Source organism: Neofelis nebulosa, chromosome 7 (assembly GCF_028018385.1).
Source record: "Neofelis nebulosa isolate mNeoNeb1 chromosome 7, mNeoNeb1.pri, whole genome shotgun sequence".
In the NCBI taxonomy this organism is placed as follows: domain Eukaryota; kingdom Metazoa; phylum Chordata; class Mammalia; order Carnivora; family Felidae; genus Neofelis; species Neofelis nebulosa.
In genome coordinates, this window is record NC_080788.1 from 122,114,125 (window position 1) to 122,127,394 (window position 13,270).

Consider the following 13,270-nt stretch of genomic DNA (forward strand, 5'->3'; position numbering starts at 1 on the left):
ATTCAAGGGTGAGTCTTAAAACTTGAGGTTCTCCATTCATACGTAAATCCAACCCGTGGAGACTCTTGGGATATCTATTAGCAGGGCATTCCTTCAGCTTGCTATTGCCATTTGTGCCAGATTTAGGAAGCCTAGCAGCGTGTCACTGCTGCTTACCTGCTGTGAAACCGATGAGCTATGGAGTGCTCAGTGGGAGCCTGAAGTATTGGATCTTGGAAGAGAACAGATTTCAGTAAGAACATTCACAGACAAGGTATAATGACATTTTTTAATTGGATGATTTAAAAATATTTCCTTAAATTATTTTATTATTGTGGGCTTTCACACAAATACATCCTTTCTCTTTGCTTTTCCTTTACTTCTGATGCAGCAAGATAGAGTGGGAAGAGCCTAGGGAAGGGAGAAGGAACTGTGGTGATAATACTGTCTGGTACTGTCTTCCTAGCTCGGTTACTATGACAGAATCACTTCGTTTCTTTGGGACTTTAGGGTCATTACTTAAAACACTGTGATATTGAACAGACTGTTTCAGAGGTTTCTTTTAGTTCTATAAATTTATGATTCTAAGATTCCCAAGAATCCGTTATCAGGTAATAGTTGGGCGTCTGTTGGTGATTAGAATTATGCTCAGAGCTATAAACTCCTATAGCAATTTGTTAAGATGAATTTGGGTGATTGAAAGTCCTTCTCAAAATAGTGGGCTCTTGGTAAAGATTACTGCCGGGCTTAGGCACACATTGGCTACCTTAACAACTTCCATCAAACATTTCAGTGACCATTGCTGAAAGTTCTTTATGGACCACTTAAAATACACACAAAGAGGAATAGGGAGAACAACTTAAGATGGCCTGTAATTCCATACCCAGAGACAGTGTCAAGATAACATTTTGGTGTGGACTCTTCCAGTTGTGTTTTTTGGGTGTGGAACGCATGCAGTAATTAGAAAAATGAGATTTTACTATACAGGCTATTTTTACTGTTATTTTATGGCATAAAGTGTTTTTGAGATAATAACTGGCATTTAATTTATAATTAGAAATTATTGATAATGTCTTCTATTTGTGTAGTGTTTTTGGTTTATAAAGTACCTTCCGTGTGCTGTTTCATGGAGTCTTCAAATGAGCTCTGTGAGACAGGATTGAGCCAGTGATTATCCCTCCTTTACTGGTGAGGATGCCTAAGTCAGAGGTAAATGACACACCTAAGATCATACCACAAACACATGGGAATAATAAATCCTTGGAGGATAGCCTAGTGATACGAGCTTTAGGGTCAGTCTAGTAAGATCCTGGGAGGAAGGCCTGTAGTGTGCTAGAAGCACATCATTGCTAATGAATCTTCTGCATTCGGTTTCTGAGGGCTTTCTTCTGTTTTTTAGGATATCATGCTCGCTTGAATCGTCTGCCTGGAGCTGCAGCTCGATGCCTCAGAAAGGGCCGAAGAAGGCTTGTTGGGAAGGTGACAGCTCTCACTGTCTACTGGGCTCACTGGGAGGATAGTATTCCCTACAGGATTTGTGCACCCTGTTGCTAATCAGAGGTGCTGCGGTACTCCCTGGAGTAAATTAAGCCAACTGGAATCTTTTGCAAGTTCACGAGAGAGAACCTTATGTAGGATGTGAATGGATACACACATAAGAGATGAAGCTTAATTCATACAGAAATTTTGACAGAGCAAACACTGCCATGACAGTTTTTCTGTAAATCTATAGGCCTGATCTTGTCTCTTCTCCTCTTTTGATTAATCTTATATTATTATATTATGGAAGTTAAAATAGTCTTGGCTTCTTTATAACTCCTCCTGAATTCATGAATGCTTCTTCTATCCTAACTTTGGTCTTTTATTCTAGAATTCATTAAAAAAAAAACCCAAAAAACCTGAAAGAAAACCTGTTCTCAATTTTTAAAAGCTCCTTGGCCACAAGGAAGGGATATCTACATTTATTCAGTTCTGCCCTTGCCAGGGACTATACTGGGCACTGGGCACCGAGAAGGTATTGCCTTCTACCTGATACTACCTAGGCAGAAGTGGCAGAATAGAGAATAGAGCTGTACTTTTGTTTTATCTTTTTAAATTCAAATTTAAAAAATTTTTTAAATTCATTTTTTACTCTAGCTTTGAGATTGAAAGTAGGTTAAGACTGGGGCTCATACCCTGTTAGAGAAGATGGTGGTGGGCTAAGAGCGAGCAAGTGAGAGGCATTTCAGAGCATTACTGTATTCACTGCATATGCATTTAGAATGCCTACTATGTGTCAGGCTCTGCGCCAGGCCAGGTATATAGTGATCACAGCCATAGCCTGGCTACCCTTAGGGAGCTACTGTTTTGTAGTGGAAATAGGGAGTTGATTTCTGAGATGTTAGCTATGTAAAAGGAATGAAGCTATTTATTTCCAGATGAACTCAGATTTTTTATCTTTAAATTTAATTTCAGATCTCTCATTAGAAAGACATTTGATTATTAGAAGAATTATACCTTCTTCTTTTGGCTCATTTATTTTACAGAAAATAAAACGCTGCTTTTGCTATCCTGGGAGCTTATTCTTACTTAATGGGCCAGCTAACAGGGTAGGAGTACATGAGGTAGAGGGAGGCAGGAGGTTGGGAGTAGGGAACAGAGGGATGGTTTTACTTTTTATTAGTTAGGCTGGAAGGGTAATGTTCTCCTTACTGTCTGCCTTATTTTGTTTCATCTCCTGTAAAATAAGAGCCTTCCTCTTTTGTGGAAGTAAATCATTTTGTCTTGAAGGCTCCCTTTAGTTTGCCTGGAAGGAAACTCCAGGGCCTGTTGGACGTGCCTCCAAGAATTTCAGATGAATAGGATAATATTTACTTGTTTCATTCATCTTCATCACCTTAAAGGGATATTTGTCATTTCTAGCAGAGGTCACTGTTCTGCCCCCCCTCCCCCTCCCCCATCTCTCTTCTCTTTTTCTAAATTATAATCATAAATAATGAGTTTCATTCACCGCTCCCTGCCAGCGAGCTGCTAATTACGCAAAGTACTGCTTGTAATTTACACAGTAATAAACTGTAAATTTAAACATTACGGCACTTTAAGTTAATAATTTTTCTGCAGTAACAAATAGCTCATTTTTCACCCATCTTTTCTGTTGGCCCCACTACTATGGCTGTGTCTGTGGCCAGGAGGCATGTGCCTAAGGGAGGAAAAATGTGAAGAATACACTATGTGAAACCTTTTCATTTAGCTCCACTCCCACCCAGAATCTGACCTCAAATTAATTTTTCTAGAGTCAGTTCTGCTAAAATGCGTACCCTAATATTTTAGGCTTAGTCCACACAAATGAACTAGCGATCCACATAAATGAAAAGCGATCATAATGTTTTCCCAGAAACAAATGTGTTTGAATAACAGGCTTCACATTCTTGACAGTCATGCCCGTGACTTATGCGTTCTCATCTTCACACTTACTCATATGTGGGTACCTCTGATTTGTGTATCATTGGTACCCTTCCCCAGGTACTGTGGTGACATTCATTGTAAATATACTCAAGTTAAATGAAGGGTGAGTGCCTTCTGCCATTTTCCAATTTTTTGGAGATGATTAGTTTCTGAATTGCTTTTGGTGTTATGGGTAAGCTTTCATATTACAGTCTTGAGAAACCTGAATTTAAGAACCAATTTATACAAACTATTTTACTTTAAGAGATGATGCTTAACAGACAAAAGGCAGGGTAGCAATTTTTGTAAGTTCTAAAATTCCTTTAACATGTATGCATTAGTCACCAGATTGTAGGTGTTACCAGTGAGGCCTGGGTGGATTTCCCATTATGAAGGCTATTGGGGCTGTAATCATACTTGCCTAGAAGCTTGGTGTGCTAGCCTATTAAAAATTGGCTGCTGTTGGACTTTTTTTTTTAAGTGTTCTATTTCCATATACTTTAATAACTCGCTGTATTAAAACATATAGTAAACAAGGTTTATAATGACTTTTTTGGAACACTGGGAAAAATAAGGCTAGGATCACATGTAACACTTTTTAAGATAGATTCCCATAAAAAGAAATAAACTTGCTGTTAGATTTTAAGATTGACATTTGACATGTGCCTTTGAGGTTGCTGGCACAGTTGTGGGAAAGTGTGAGCCTGATGACAGATCATACTTTATTTCTATGGTTAGATGACACTCTTGTCTTCCTTGCCTTTTCAGGAGACCAGCATAAGTACTTTGGGTACTGAGAGGATAGGCCACATTATTAGTGACCCTCGGCAGAAAGAGTAAGTGCTGCTTATATATTTACTTATTATCCCAGCCTGTTCCTTGGAGGAGGTAGAGGGAAGTTTTATGGAGGAACCTAGAAATTGGGCTTTAAAGCTGAACGAGAAGATCTTAAAGATTTGTGCTTTACCACGGTTAACATGGCTAACACTCCAAGCCCATGAGAGTGATTTTTTTCCTTCCGAGACTAGTTTTTCTTTCTTTGCTGTTTGTATGTACAGGTGCTGCATTATAAAAGTAGCTTCCAGTTAGGATGTTGTTTTTTTTAATGAATGAATGAATTAATTTACATTGAGGTAAAGTTGGTATATAGCATTACATAAGTTTCAGGTGTACACCGTCATAATTCAGTATTTGTATCTGCTACAAAGTGGTCATCACCATAAATCTAGGTACCATTCATCAGCATAAAATAGAGCCCTTTCACCCACCCTTCAACCCCCTTCCCCTTGGTAACTACCAATCCATTCCCTATATCTATGAATTTGTTTTGTTTCCTTTTTTTCATTCATTTTGTCTTTAGATTCCACATAAAAGTGATATCATACAGTGTTTGTCTTTCTCTGATTTACTCATTTAACCTAATCCCTGAAGGTTCGTCCATGTTGTCACAAATGGCAAGATTTCCTTCCTTTTTATGGCTGAGTAGTACTCCATTGTGTATGTGTGTATTTATGTATACACCACATGTTCTTTATCCGTTCGTCCATTGATGAACACTTAGGTTGTTTCCATACCTTGGCCGTTGTAAATAATGCTGCAGTGAACATAGAGGTGTATATATCTTTTCAAGTTAGTGTTCTCATATTCTTTGGATAAATACCCAGAAGTGGAATAGCTGGATCATATGGTAGTTCTATTTTTAGTTTTTTGAGGAATCTCCATACTGTTTTCCACAGTGTCTGTGCCAGTTGACTTCCCACAAACAGTGTACAAGGATTCCCTTTTTTCTACATCCTTTCCAGCACTTGTTATTTGCTTTGTTGATAATAGCCATTCTGACAGGCGAGGTGATACCTCATTGTGGTCTTGATTTTCATTTCTTTGATAGTGAGTGATATTGAGCATCTTTTCATGTGCCTATTGGCCTGTATGTCTTTGGAGAAATGTCTGTTCACCTCCTCTGCCCGTTTTTTTTTTTTTCTTCCTATTTATTTTTATTTTTTATTTAATTTTATTTATTTTGAGAAAAAGAGGGCATGCACGAGTGGGGGAGGGGCAGAGAGAGAGAGGGAGAGAGAGAAAGAGAGTATCCCAAGCAGGCTCCATGCTGTCAGTCCAGAGCCCAATGTGGAGCTTAATCCCGTGAACCGTAAGACCATGACCTGAGCCAAAACCAAGAGTTGGACACTCTCCTCTGCCCATTTTTAATGGGATTGTTTGCGGTTTTTTTGTTGTTGAGTTATATGAGTTCTTTATATATTTTGGATATTTGTTATTGGATATATGGTTTTCAGTATCTTCTCCCATTCAGTAGGTTGTCTTTTGGTTTTATTGATGGTTTCCTTTGCTGCACAAAAGCTTTTTAGTTTGATGTCGCATGTGTTTATTTTTATTTTTGTTTTCTTTGCCTTTGGACTCAGATCCAAAAAATAAAAAAATAATAATCAGAAGAGACCCATGTCAAGGAGCTTACCACCTATGTTTACTTCTAGGAATTTTATGCTTTCAAGTCCTACATTAAATTCTTAATCCATGTTAAATTAATTTTTCTGTATTGTGTAAGATAGCGGTCTAGTTTTCTTCCTTTGTATGTTGTGGCCAGTTTTCCCAACATCGTTTATTGAGGAGACTGTCTTTTCCTCACTGTATATTCTTGCCTCCTTTGTCATAAATGAATTGACCATCTATATGTGAGTTTATTTCAGTGCTGTTTATTCTGTTCCATTAGTCTATTTGTCTGTTTTTATGCCCCTACCGTACTATTTTGGTCATTATAGCTTTGTAGTATAGTTTGAAATGAAGAAGTGTGATGCCTCCAGTTTTGTTCTTTTTTCTTAAGATTGCTGTGGGTATTCAGGGTCTTTTGTGGTTCCATACAAACTTTAGAATTATTTGTTCTAGTTCAATGAAGTATGCCATTGGAATTTGAATCTGTATGTTGCTTCAGGTAGTATGGACATTTTAAAATGTTAATCCTTCCAGTCCATGAGCACAGAGTATCTTTCCATTTAGTTGTCTTCAGTTTCTTTCCTCAGTGTCTTAGAGTTTTCAGTGTACAGGGCTTTCACCTCCTTGATTAAATTTAGTCCTGGGTATTTTATTCTTTCTGATGTAATTGTAAATGAGACTGTTTTCTCATTTCTCTTTCTTATAGTTCATTATTAGTGTAGAGAAACACAACAGATTTCTGCATATTGATTTTGTATCCTGCAGCTTCTTTGGATTCATTTATTAGTTCTAACAGTTTTTTGGTGGAGTCCTTAGGGTTTTCTGTGTTTGGTGTCATGTCATCTGCAAACGGTGATAGTTCTACTTCTTTCTTTCCAGGATGTTATTTTTTTTTTAATCTATTTTTTAAATGTTTATTTATTTAGTTTTGAGAGGGGGAGAGAGAGAGAGAAAGCAGGGGAGGGGCAGAGAGAGAGGGAGACCGAGAATCCCAGACTCCGTACTATCAGCATAGAGCCTGATAAGGAGCTCAAACTCATGAACCGTGAGATCATGACTTGAGCCGAAACCAAGAGTCAGACGCTCAACTAACTGAGCCACCCAAGCACCCCTCCAAGATGTTACATTTTAAGCTCATTTTTCTGTCTCTTAAAATTCTTTTGTTCAAAATGGGTGATTGCCTGTATACTCTCCTATGCTTTTCCCATGTTTAGACCTCTATTTAGAGAAATAGAAATCTCTTTTGTCTTAACTGCTGTGGTAAGTGCAGCTGGAAAGCCTGTGTGCACCTATAGGAAAATGATTCCTCCCTTTCTTATGACAACCTTGTCCCCTAACGTGATTGGCTGTTTGTCTCCTACACACTTGAAAGTCAGTGTCTAGTTATGATCCTACACTCATTAGCCTGGTCAAATTCGTAATTAACAAAATAGGCAAGATATGGGTATGGTTTGTATTCTTGTTGAATTTGGGGATCCTCTTGTCACCACACAGCTGAGATTATGGTGTCACACCATAATCTTGAGTTTGTTTTTAGAGGGTCCAGGGTTTCCCATTTCATTACAAGACTTTTTCCTTTGAAGAGTTATTTTTCACAAGAAGTTTGTGCACGTCTGCCATGTCTTTTCTTTTCCCCAGTTCTTTCTGTGTCTTCACTTTGTTATGCCAGAGTCCTTTTTTCTTCTCCTCCTCTATAATTTCCAACCACTTCTTTTATTTTCTTTCCTGTTGTTCTCTCCCTCTCTTTAGTTTCTGGTTACCGTCAGCTGGGAAAAGAGAACGAAACCAGGTAAGATTGCTTTTCTTTGTCATCTTTAGTTTATCATTTGATTTCCTTTTCTTTAGAAAGAATAAAGCATTGGCTTCTGATTTTCCTCACATTTCTGCTTGTGCGCATGAGGTAAGGTTCCCGTTCCCTGCGTTATTCTGATCTCTTATAGAGGACTGTTTTCTAAAATTTTCTGATATTCACTGATAAGAACGATAGCTAATTCCCCTTTTTAGGTTCAACTGTGCTTTTCAGTTTATTACTTATAATGTATATTTCATAGGAATCCTGTTTTTATTTTAGTTTTGAACTTTGCAGTAAGAAATCAGAATGAACCTCATTTGCGTATGGTTTAGTTCAGCACCAGCATCCTACGCTGAGAAGTACAATGGTGAAGCCTGAACATAGGAGACAGAAGAAGGTAGAGCTGCTGTGAGTGAAGTAGTGGGGTCAAGGCCTTAGAGCCGTGCCCTCGTAGTCGCTCAGTCTTTTCCCCAGCTACCCCTGCGGAGGGCCCTTGGCAAATCTAGGCCTTTGTAAGGGTCATCATTTAAAAATTACTGACAGTGACTATCGATGCGTTCCTTTCACGTTTGAAGCTTTTGATTTTTGGGGGGAAGAGAGGTTGCTTTATCTTGATTAGTTATAAAGTAGATAAAGACTGGTAGGTAAAAATCTCAGGCTTACTGTTGCTCAGTGTTTTTTGTTTTCTGTTTTGACCACTTAGGACTTATTAAATTGCTGTGCAGTTTAGACTTGAAACCTTCCTCTTGAGGACACTCTTTCAAAATGAACCAGAGCAGGGGTAGACCTAACTGGTGTGTATTCATGAGATGCTTTTAGATGGTGTGTGGCCATACAATTATTTTAAGTTATCATTTGTAATTGGAAAAAATGTCATCATCATATCAAACTTGTTCCTTAGAAACATAGTAAGGGCAGGCTGAGTAAAAATAATTGATATGAAGAAAATACTACGTAAATAACAGTGCAGGTTGTGGGCAGAGAAAGAAGTCATTAAGGCGGTGAGAGACTGCAGCTTGGGAGATCCTGAGCCCGAGCACTGTTTGCAGGCGAGGATCTAAAGGCAGAAGAGGACCTGTGTTGATCACCCAGTCCAGATCTTTTATTTACAAATAAGATTTAAGTGATTTGCCCAAAGTCCTGCTTCTTTCTAAGTTCTTTTGAAATTACCATTCAGAGTTCTTCTGGTCTTAAGATATATTTAGTTTTGAAATTTGGGGGTGGGGGGCATTATTTATTCTGGGGAAAGTCCAAATAAAGCTAGAAAATGGAAAGTAAGGTACTTTTTTTATATATTATATCCAAGTTTGACCCTCACAACCACCTTTTGAGATGATTAGAAGTTTTACAGAAGAGAAACTGGAATTACCGACTGAAAGCAATATTTCATTTATGCCCCCGGTAATCCTGTAAAATAGGTAAGACAGCGGTGCACCCCCTCGTACAAGTGAGGACAGTAAAACTCAAAAGAGATTATGTAATTTTTAATGTATGAAAACTCAGTGATAGACTGAAATTAAGTGTTAGGTATTCTAATTCTTAATCAAGTTCTGTTTCTACTACACTGCGGCTGGTATGTGCTAACCAGTTATTTACTGGAAACATTGGCCAGGATAAAGAAAGAAAAAGGTAGTTTCATGCTAGTTTTCTTGGGAACAAGGGCCAATAATCAATAGATAAGTTCCTGTTATGTCATATAGAAAGCGCTATCTTCTGCCATTTAAGTAATTACCAGGCATTAGAGGTTTTTGAAAAATTGTTATTTACCAAGGAGTAGCCTTTTTTGGGGTATGTGGGATCAGGTATGCTAGATTTGTGGTTAAAACTTTATTGAGTGGTGTCTGTTATATGGCAAGAGAGTCGAACCGTCAAAGGGGCAAAGCGATCAAACAGAAAGTCACCTTTTAGAATCAGATCTTTTTCATGTAAGCTTTGCTAAAATAATCTCATTTATCCCTGCAGTTTAATCCCCTCTCCCCTCTCTACTCCTTGGATGTTCTGGCTGATGCTTCTCACCGAAGATGTTCACCAGCGCACTGCTCTGCCAGGTAATAGTCTTCTAGTGACGATTTTCTTCCAGACAATACCATTTCCTTTTTTATAATGCTTTTCAAATTATAAACTATGTTCGTGTATAGTATCCAATTTGATCTTTACAACAACCTTTAGAGGTCAGTAGATGTTTTACAAATGCAGAAACTGAGGCACAGTATTGAAGTACCTTTCCTGTGATCTCACGGCTAGTATACGATTTATGTCTCAACTGTGACCTAAGTCTTCTGACTTGTATTCCATATTTCTTGTGCTAAAAGCCCCATCTTCAGAGAATGTTATTACCGGTCCTTGCTGTGACCTGCAAAACTCTGCGTAATTTGACTTCTGCCTGCATATCCAGCTTCCTTTCATATACTCCTTTCTCCTCCCTGGGGGAGAGGTCCAGCTGTGCTAGAGAGCTCAGCTCCATTTTGTTCGTCACAAATAGCAACCCTTTTCTGCCTCTGAAGCCTCACACTTGTTCCCTTTGCCTAGACTGCCGTGTTAAGCCTCTTCTCACGGTTGACTACTTCTCATCTCAACTCTGGGAGGACCTCTCAGACCATCCTATGTAAAGGGGCCACCTCCATCACTCTCCACTCATCGATTTCTTTCTGCTAAAGCTTTATCACGGTCTATAATGATTTGCTTGTTGGGTTCCACCCCCTCCCCCCCCAACTTGTTCTCCTGTCTCTTTCACTACGATATAAGCTTCAAAGTGTAGGGACCTTGTTTTATCTTGTTCCCTGATAATATCCTCAGCACCTAACACAGTGTCTGGCACTTACTAGACATTTGGTATGTTTGTCAGAATGAATCCTACGCCTCTCAGTATAAATTCTCTTGAGTTAGGTGACATGGGAAATAAATGTGGTTTTAATGGTAGCATCCCCTAGCAGGGTTATTGTGCACAAAAGAGGAGCTAATTGGCTGAACCGTAGAACTTTTATTATTTCTAGTGGCACAAAGAATTCCTTTCCAAGGTTCTGATGTGTTGTTGGTTTGTTTTTCTTTTTTCTTCCTGATTTGTTCTTAATTGGCTGTGTTCATAAGATTAGGGTACAGGCACAAGAAATTATACTTTCATGGATGCAATGAGAACTTCACTATGGGCTATACTAATAAACTCCGCACCATAACCTACCGCCAACTGCCAGACCTTCTACTGGAGAAGTGGCGTTTCAGTGGAAAAAGTCTTTTGAAAAGAGAGACCCTCACAAATGGTGTTACTAGGAATGTGGAAAATTGTGGGACGATTAATAAACTCCTTCCATAAGGCCCTCTCTTCAGTAGCACGCTGTTTGTCCGTCGTCCATTCCTTCAGCACTTGCTGACTGCCTCCTGGGCCCCCGGCCTTTTGTGTAGGCACCACCCTCGGGAGCTTACGTTCTCTTGAGAAAGTCAGGTGTGGAGATTGATAGCTACAGCGTGGAACGCCAAGTGTATAAAGGTGTGTGCCAGAATGCCAGGAAGCACAGAAGAGAGGCTTCTAAGTCAGAGGCTGGGGGGGGGTTTCTTAGAGGTGGTGATCCTCAAGCTTGAAAGACCAAGATTTCAGTCCATAGAAAAGCAGTCCTTTAGCTTTTTGTCTTCATACCAATGGAATCATGGCTGTGGCTACTCTTTGGGAAGACTCTGACTAGCACCGTATTGTGTCCGATGCAGAAAGCGGATTCTTTGCCGTCCTCCCTCTACGTCTGTTACCTAGATCCCGTGCCGTGCTGTGCTGAGGTCGGTATCCATGCATTTATCAGTCAGGTCTCCTGTTGCCTCTGAAGCCTCATCCTGGCTGGAGTGGGTGTCAGTTTTTTGTCTCTTTGTGTATCTCATTATCCACATCGTTGTCTTGGTTCTCTTGCTGGTGGTGCTGGTGGCCAGACTTGGAAACATAAGGCAGTCTGGGCTGTGATTCCGGTGTAGTCTGCTGTAGAGAAATATTGCTTATTGATTCAGACCATTGCTGAAAACAAGGTGAGAGGGTCTGGACAATGCTAGCTTATCCTTGTGCTTCTAGGTGTCATTCCCAGGACGCTGGAAGTAAAGTGAGTTGCATTGTTTGGGGTAGGGGAAGACATTTTTTAAACTTACATTCACTATCTGATCCTTAAAAAAATGTTTTTTTGTTTTAAATTGTACATAGAAGAATCCAGCAGCACATAATTCTGTTTATATGTGTTACATACATAAAGAGTGTTTGTGCAAATCTTTTACTCGTGAGGGTGCCTAGTTCGTAAAGTTTGGCAACCATGGTTCTGTGGGAAATGGCTAGCACAAGTGACCTCTAAGCAATTTTTAGAAAATGTGGGTGATGAAATCCTGAACCCTCAGGGCATCCTCTCACCCCCTTGAAGTTGGGGTGGGGAGGAGTTCCCTGCCCAGCAAGGGGTCAGTTGAGAAGAAGCCATCTAGCTCCAGTGTGGCTGAAGGATGAGATGGGATCCAGAACTGGATGGTCAGCTTTGTACAGCGTGGACACCATTTAATAAAGCCTGGAGTCTAGGAAGGAATGTTAAAAGAGTGTTGGTGGCAGGGAAGAGGCAGGTGAATGACTGTATTAAAAACTGTTTCGAATGGAAATTTTATCTTTTTCTTGTTCCATTTTATTTGTAGTAGGAAAAGATTTCTTTCAAAGTGTCTGGGCAGCCCTGGGAATTTCACACCCATCATTAGAACGATTTGTGTGTGTGTGTGTGTGGTGACTATGTTATCATTAATGGTATAATTTTATTTTGCGAAGAGAGAAGTGTTTCCTGTTTTATCACAGCTTTCCCCGAGGAGGGCTGGTGTATTAATTTGCTGTATTGCCTCCTGGCTGTTCCCAGGCTGTTTTTCCTCTTCATCATGGAATTTTTAATGGCCCTGGTGCCTCTTGGGAAGCATGTGAGGAAGAGTTCCTCAGGGAGTGCTTCCCTTTTTTCACATGCCTATAATTACTCTCCTTTAAGAGCACAAAGAGTTTGATAATCATGCCTGAACTGTGAAGGTTTCCTCTTGTCGGGTTACTGAGCTGAGGCTGCTTCCTGCCTGGACATTGCCTGTTCCACTCTCCCACACACTCAACTGTGAGAGAGTGAGGACCCCTCAGTCACCCCCTCACTGCTGGCACTATTCAGCTCTGGTTCTCAGAGTGAGGCTTGGGGGCCACTGGGAGGCCATGACCTCAGGTACTCTCTTGTTTAGTATTTCATTGCTATAAACAAGGAAATAATGGGACTGTGATTTTAAGAGAACACTACTGATGTGTCATTTTAATACAGTCCAGATGGCAGGCAGGCACAGTCGTTGGGCAAGGGAGTCTTTGTGGTCTTTGTGCCACCTAATAGATCTGTGGGTTATGAGGTTTTCAGAAATACCACCCTAGAAATAATTAAATTTGGTGGTTTTCAACCCTGACTGCACTTTTGAATCACCTGAGAAGCTTTAAAAAATATGTCCATGTTGAGCCCCACCCCAGAGATTCTGATTTAACGGATCTGGGGTGAGGTCCAGGCACTGGCATTATTTAAAGTTCCCAGGTGACCCTAATCCGTGGCCTGAGTTACAAATTATTGCCCTACCTGCAAATGGTTTTATGACTAGTGCTTTGTAATTTGC

At 39.8% G+C, this 13,270-nt stretch overlaps 1 protein-coding gene across 9 annotated transcripts in view; it reads left to right on the top strand.

Moving 5' to 3' along the window:
* The window catches only part of GPATCH2L (G-patch domain containing 2 like), a 90,157-nt gene that overhangs the window by 24,745 nt on the left and 52,142 nt on the right, over positions 1 to 13,270 (top strand). For 5 of the 9 annotated variants that reach the window (XM_058739763.1, XM_058739764.1, XM_058739759.1 and 2 more), the window contains 4 exons: positions 1,379 to 1,458; positions 4,171 to 4,238; positions 7,696 to 7,750; positions 9,605 to 9,690. In XM_058739763.1, the coding sequence (XP_058595746.1) occupies positions 1,379 to 1,458; positions 4,171 to 4,238; positions 7,696 to 7,750; positions 9,605 to 9,690 (289 nt within the window). Of the gene's footprint in view, positions 1 to 1,378; positions 1,459 to 4,170; positions 4,239 to 7,599; positions 7,640 to 7,695; positions 7,751 to 9,604; positions 9,691 to 13,270 lie in introns of all 9 variants that reach the window. The other 4 variants (XM_058739760.1, XM_058739762.1, XR_009264637.1 and 1 more) reach the window with 2 other exon arrangements.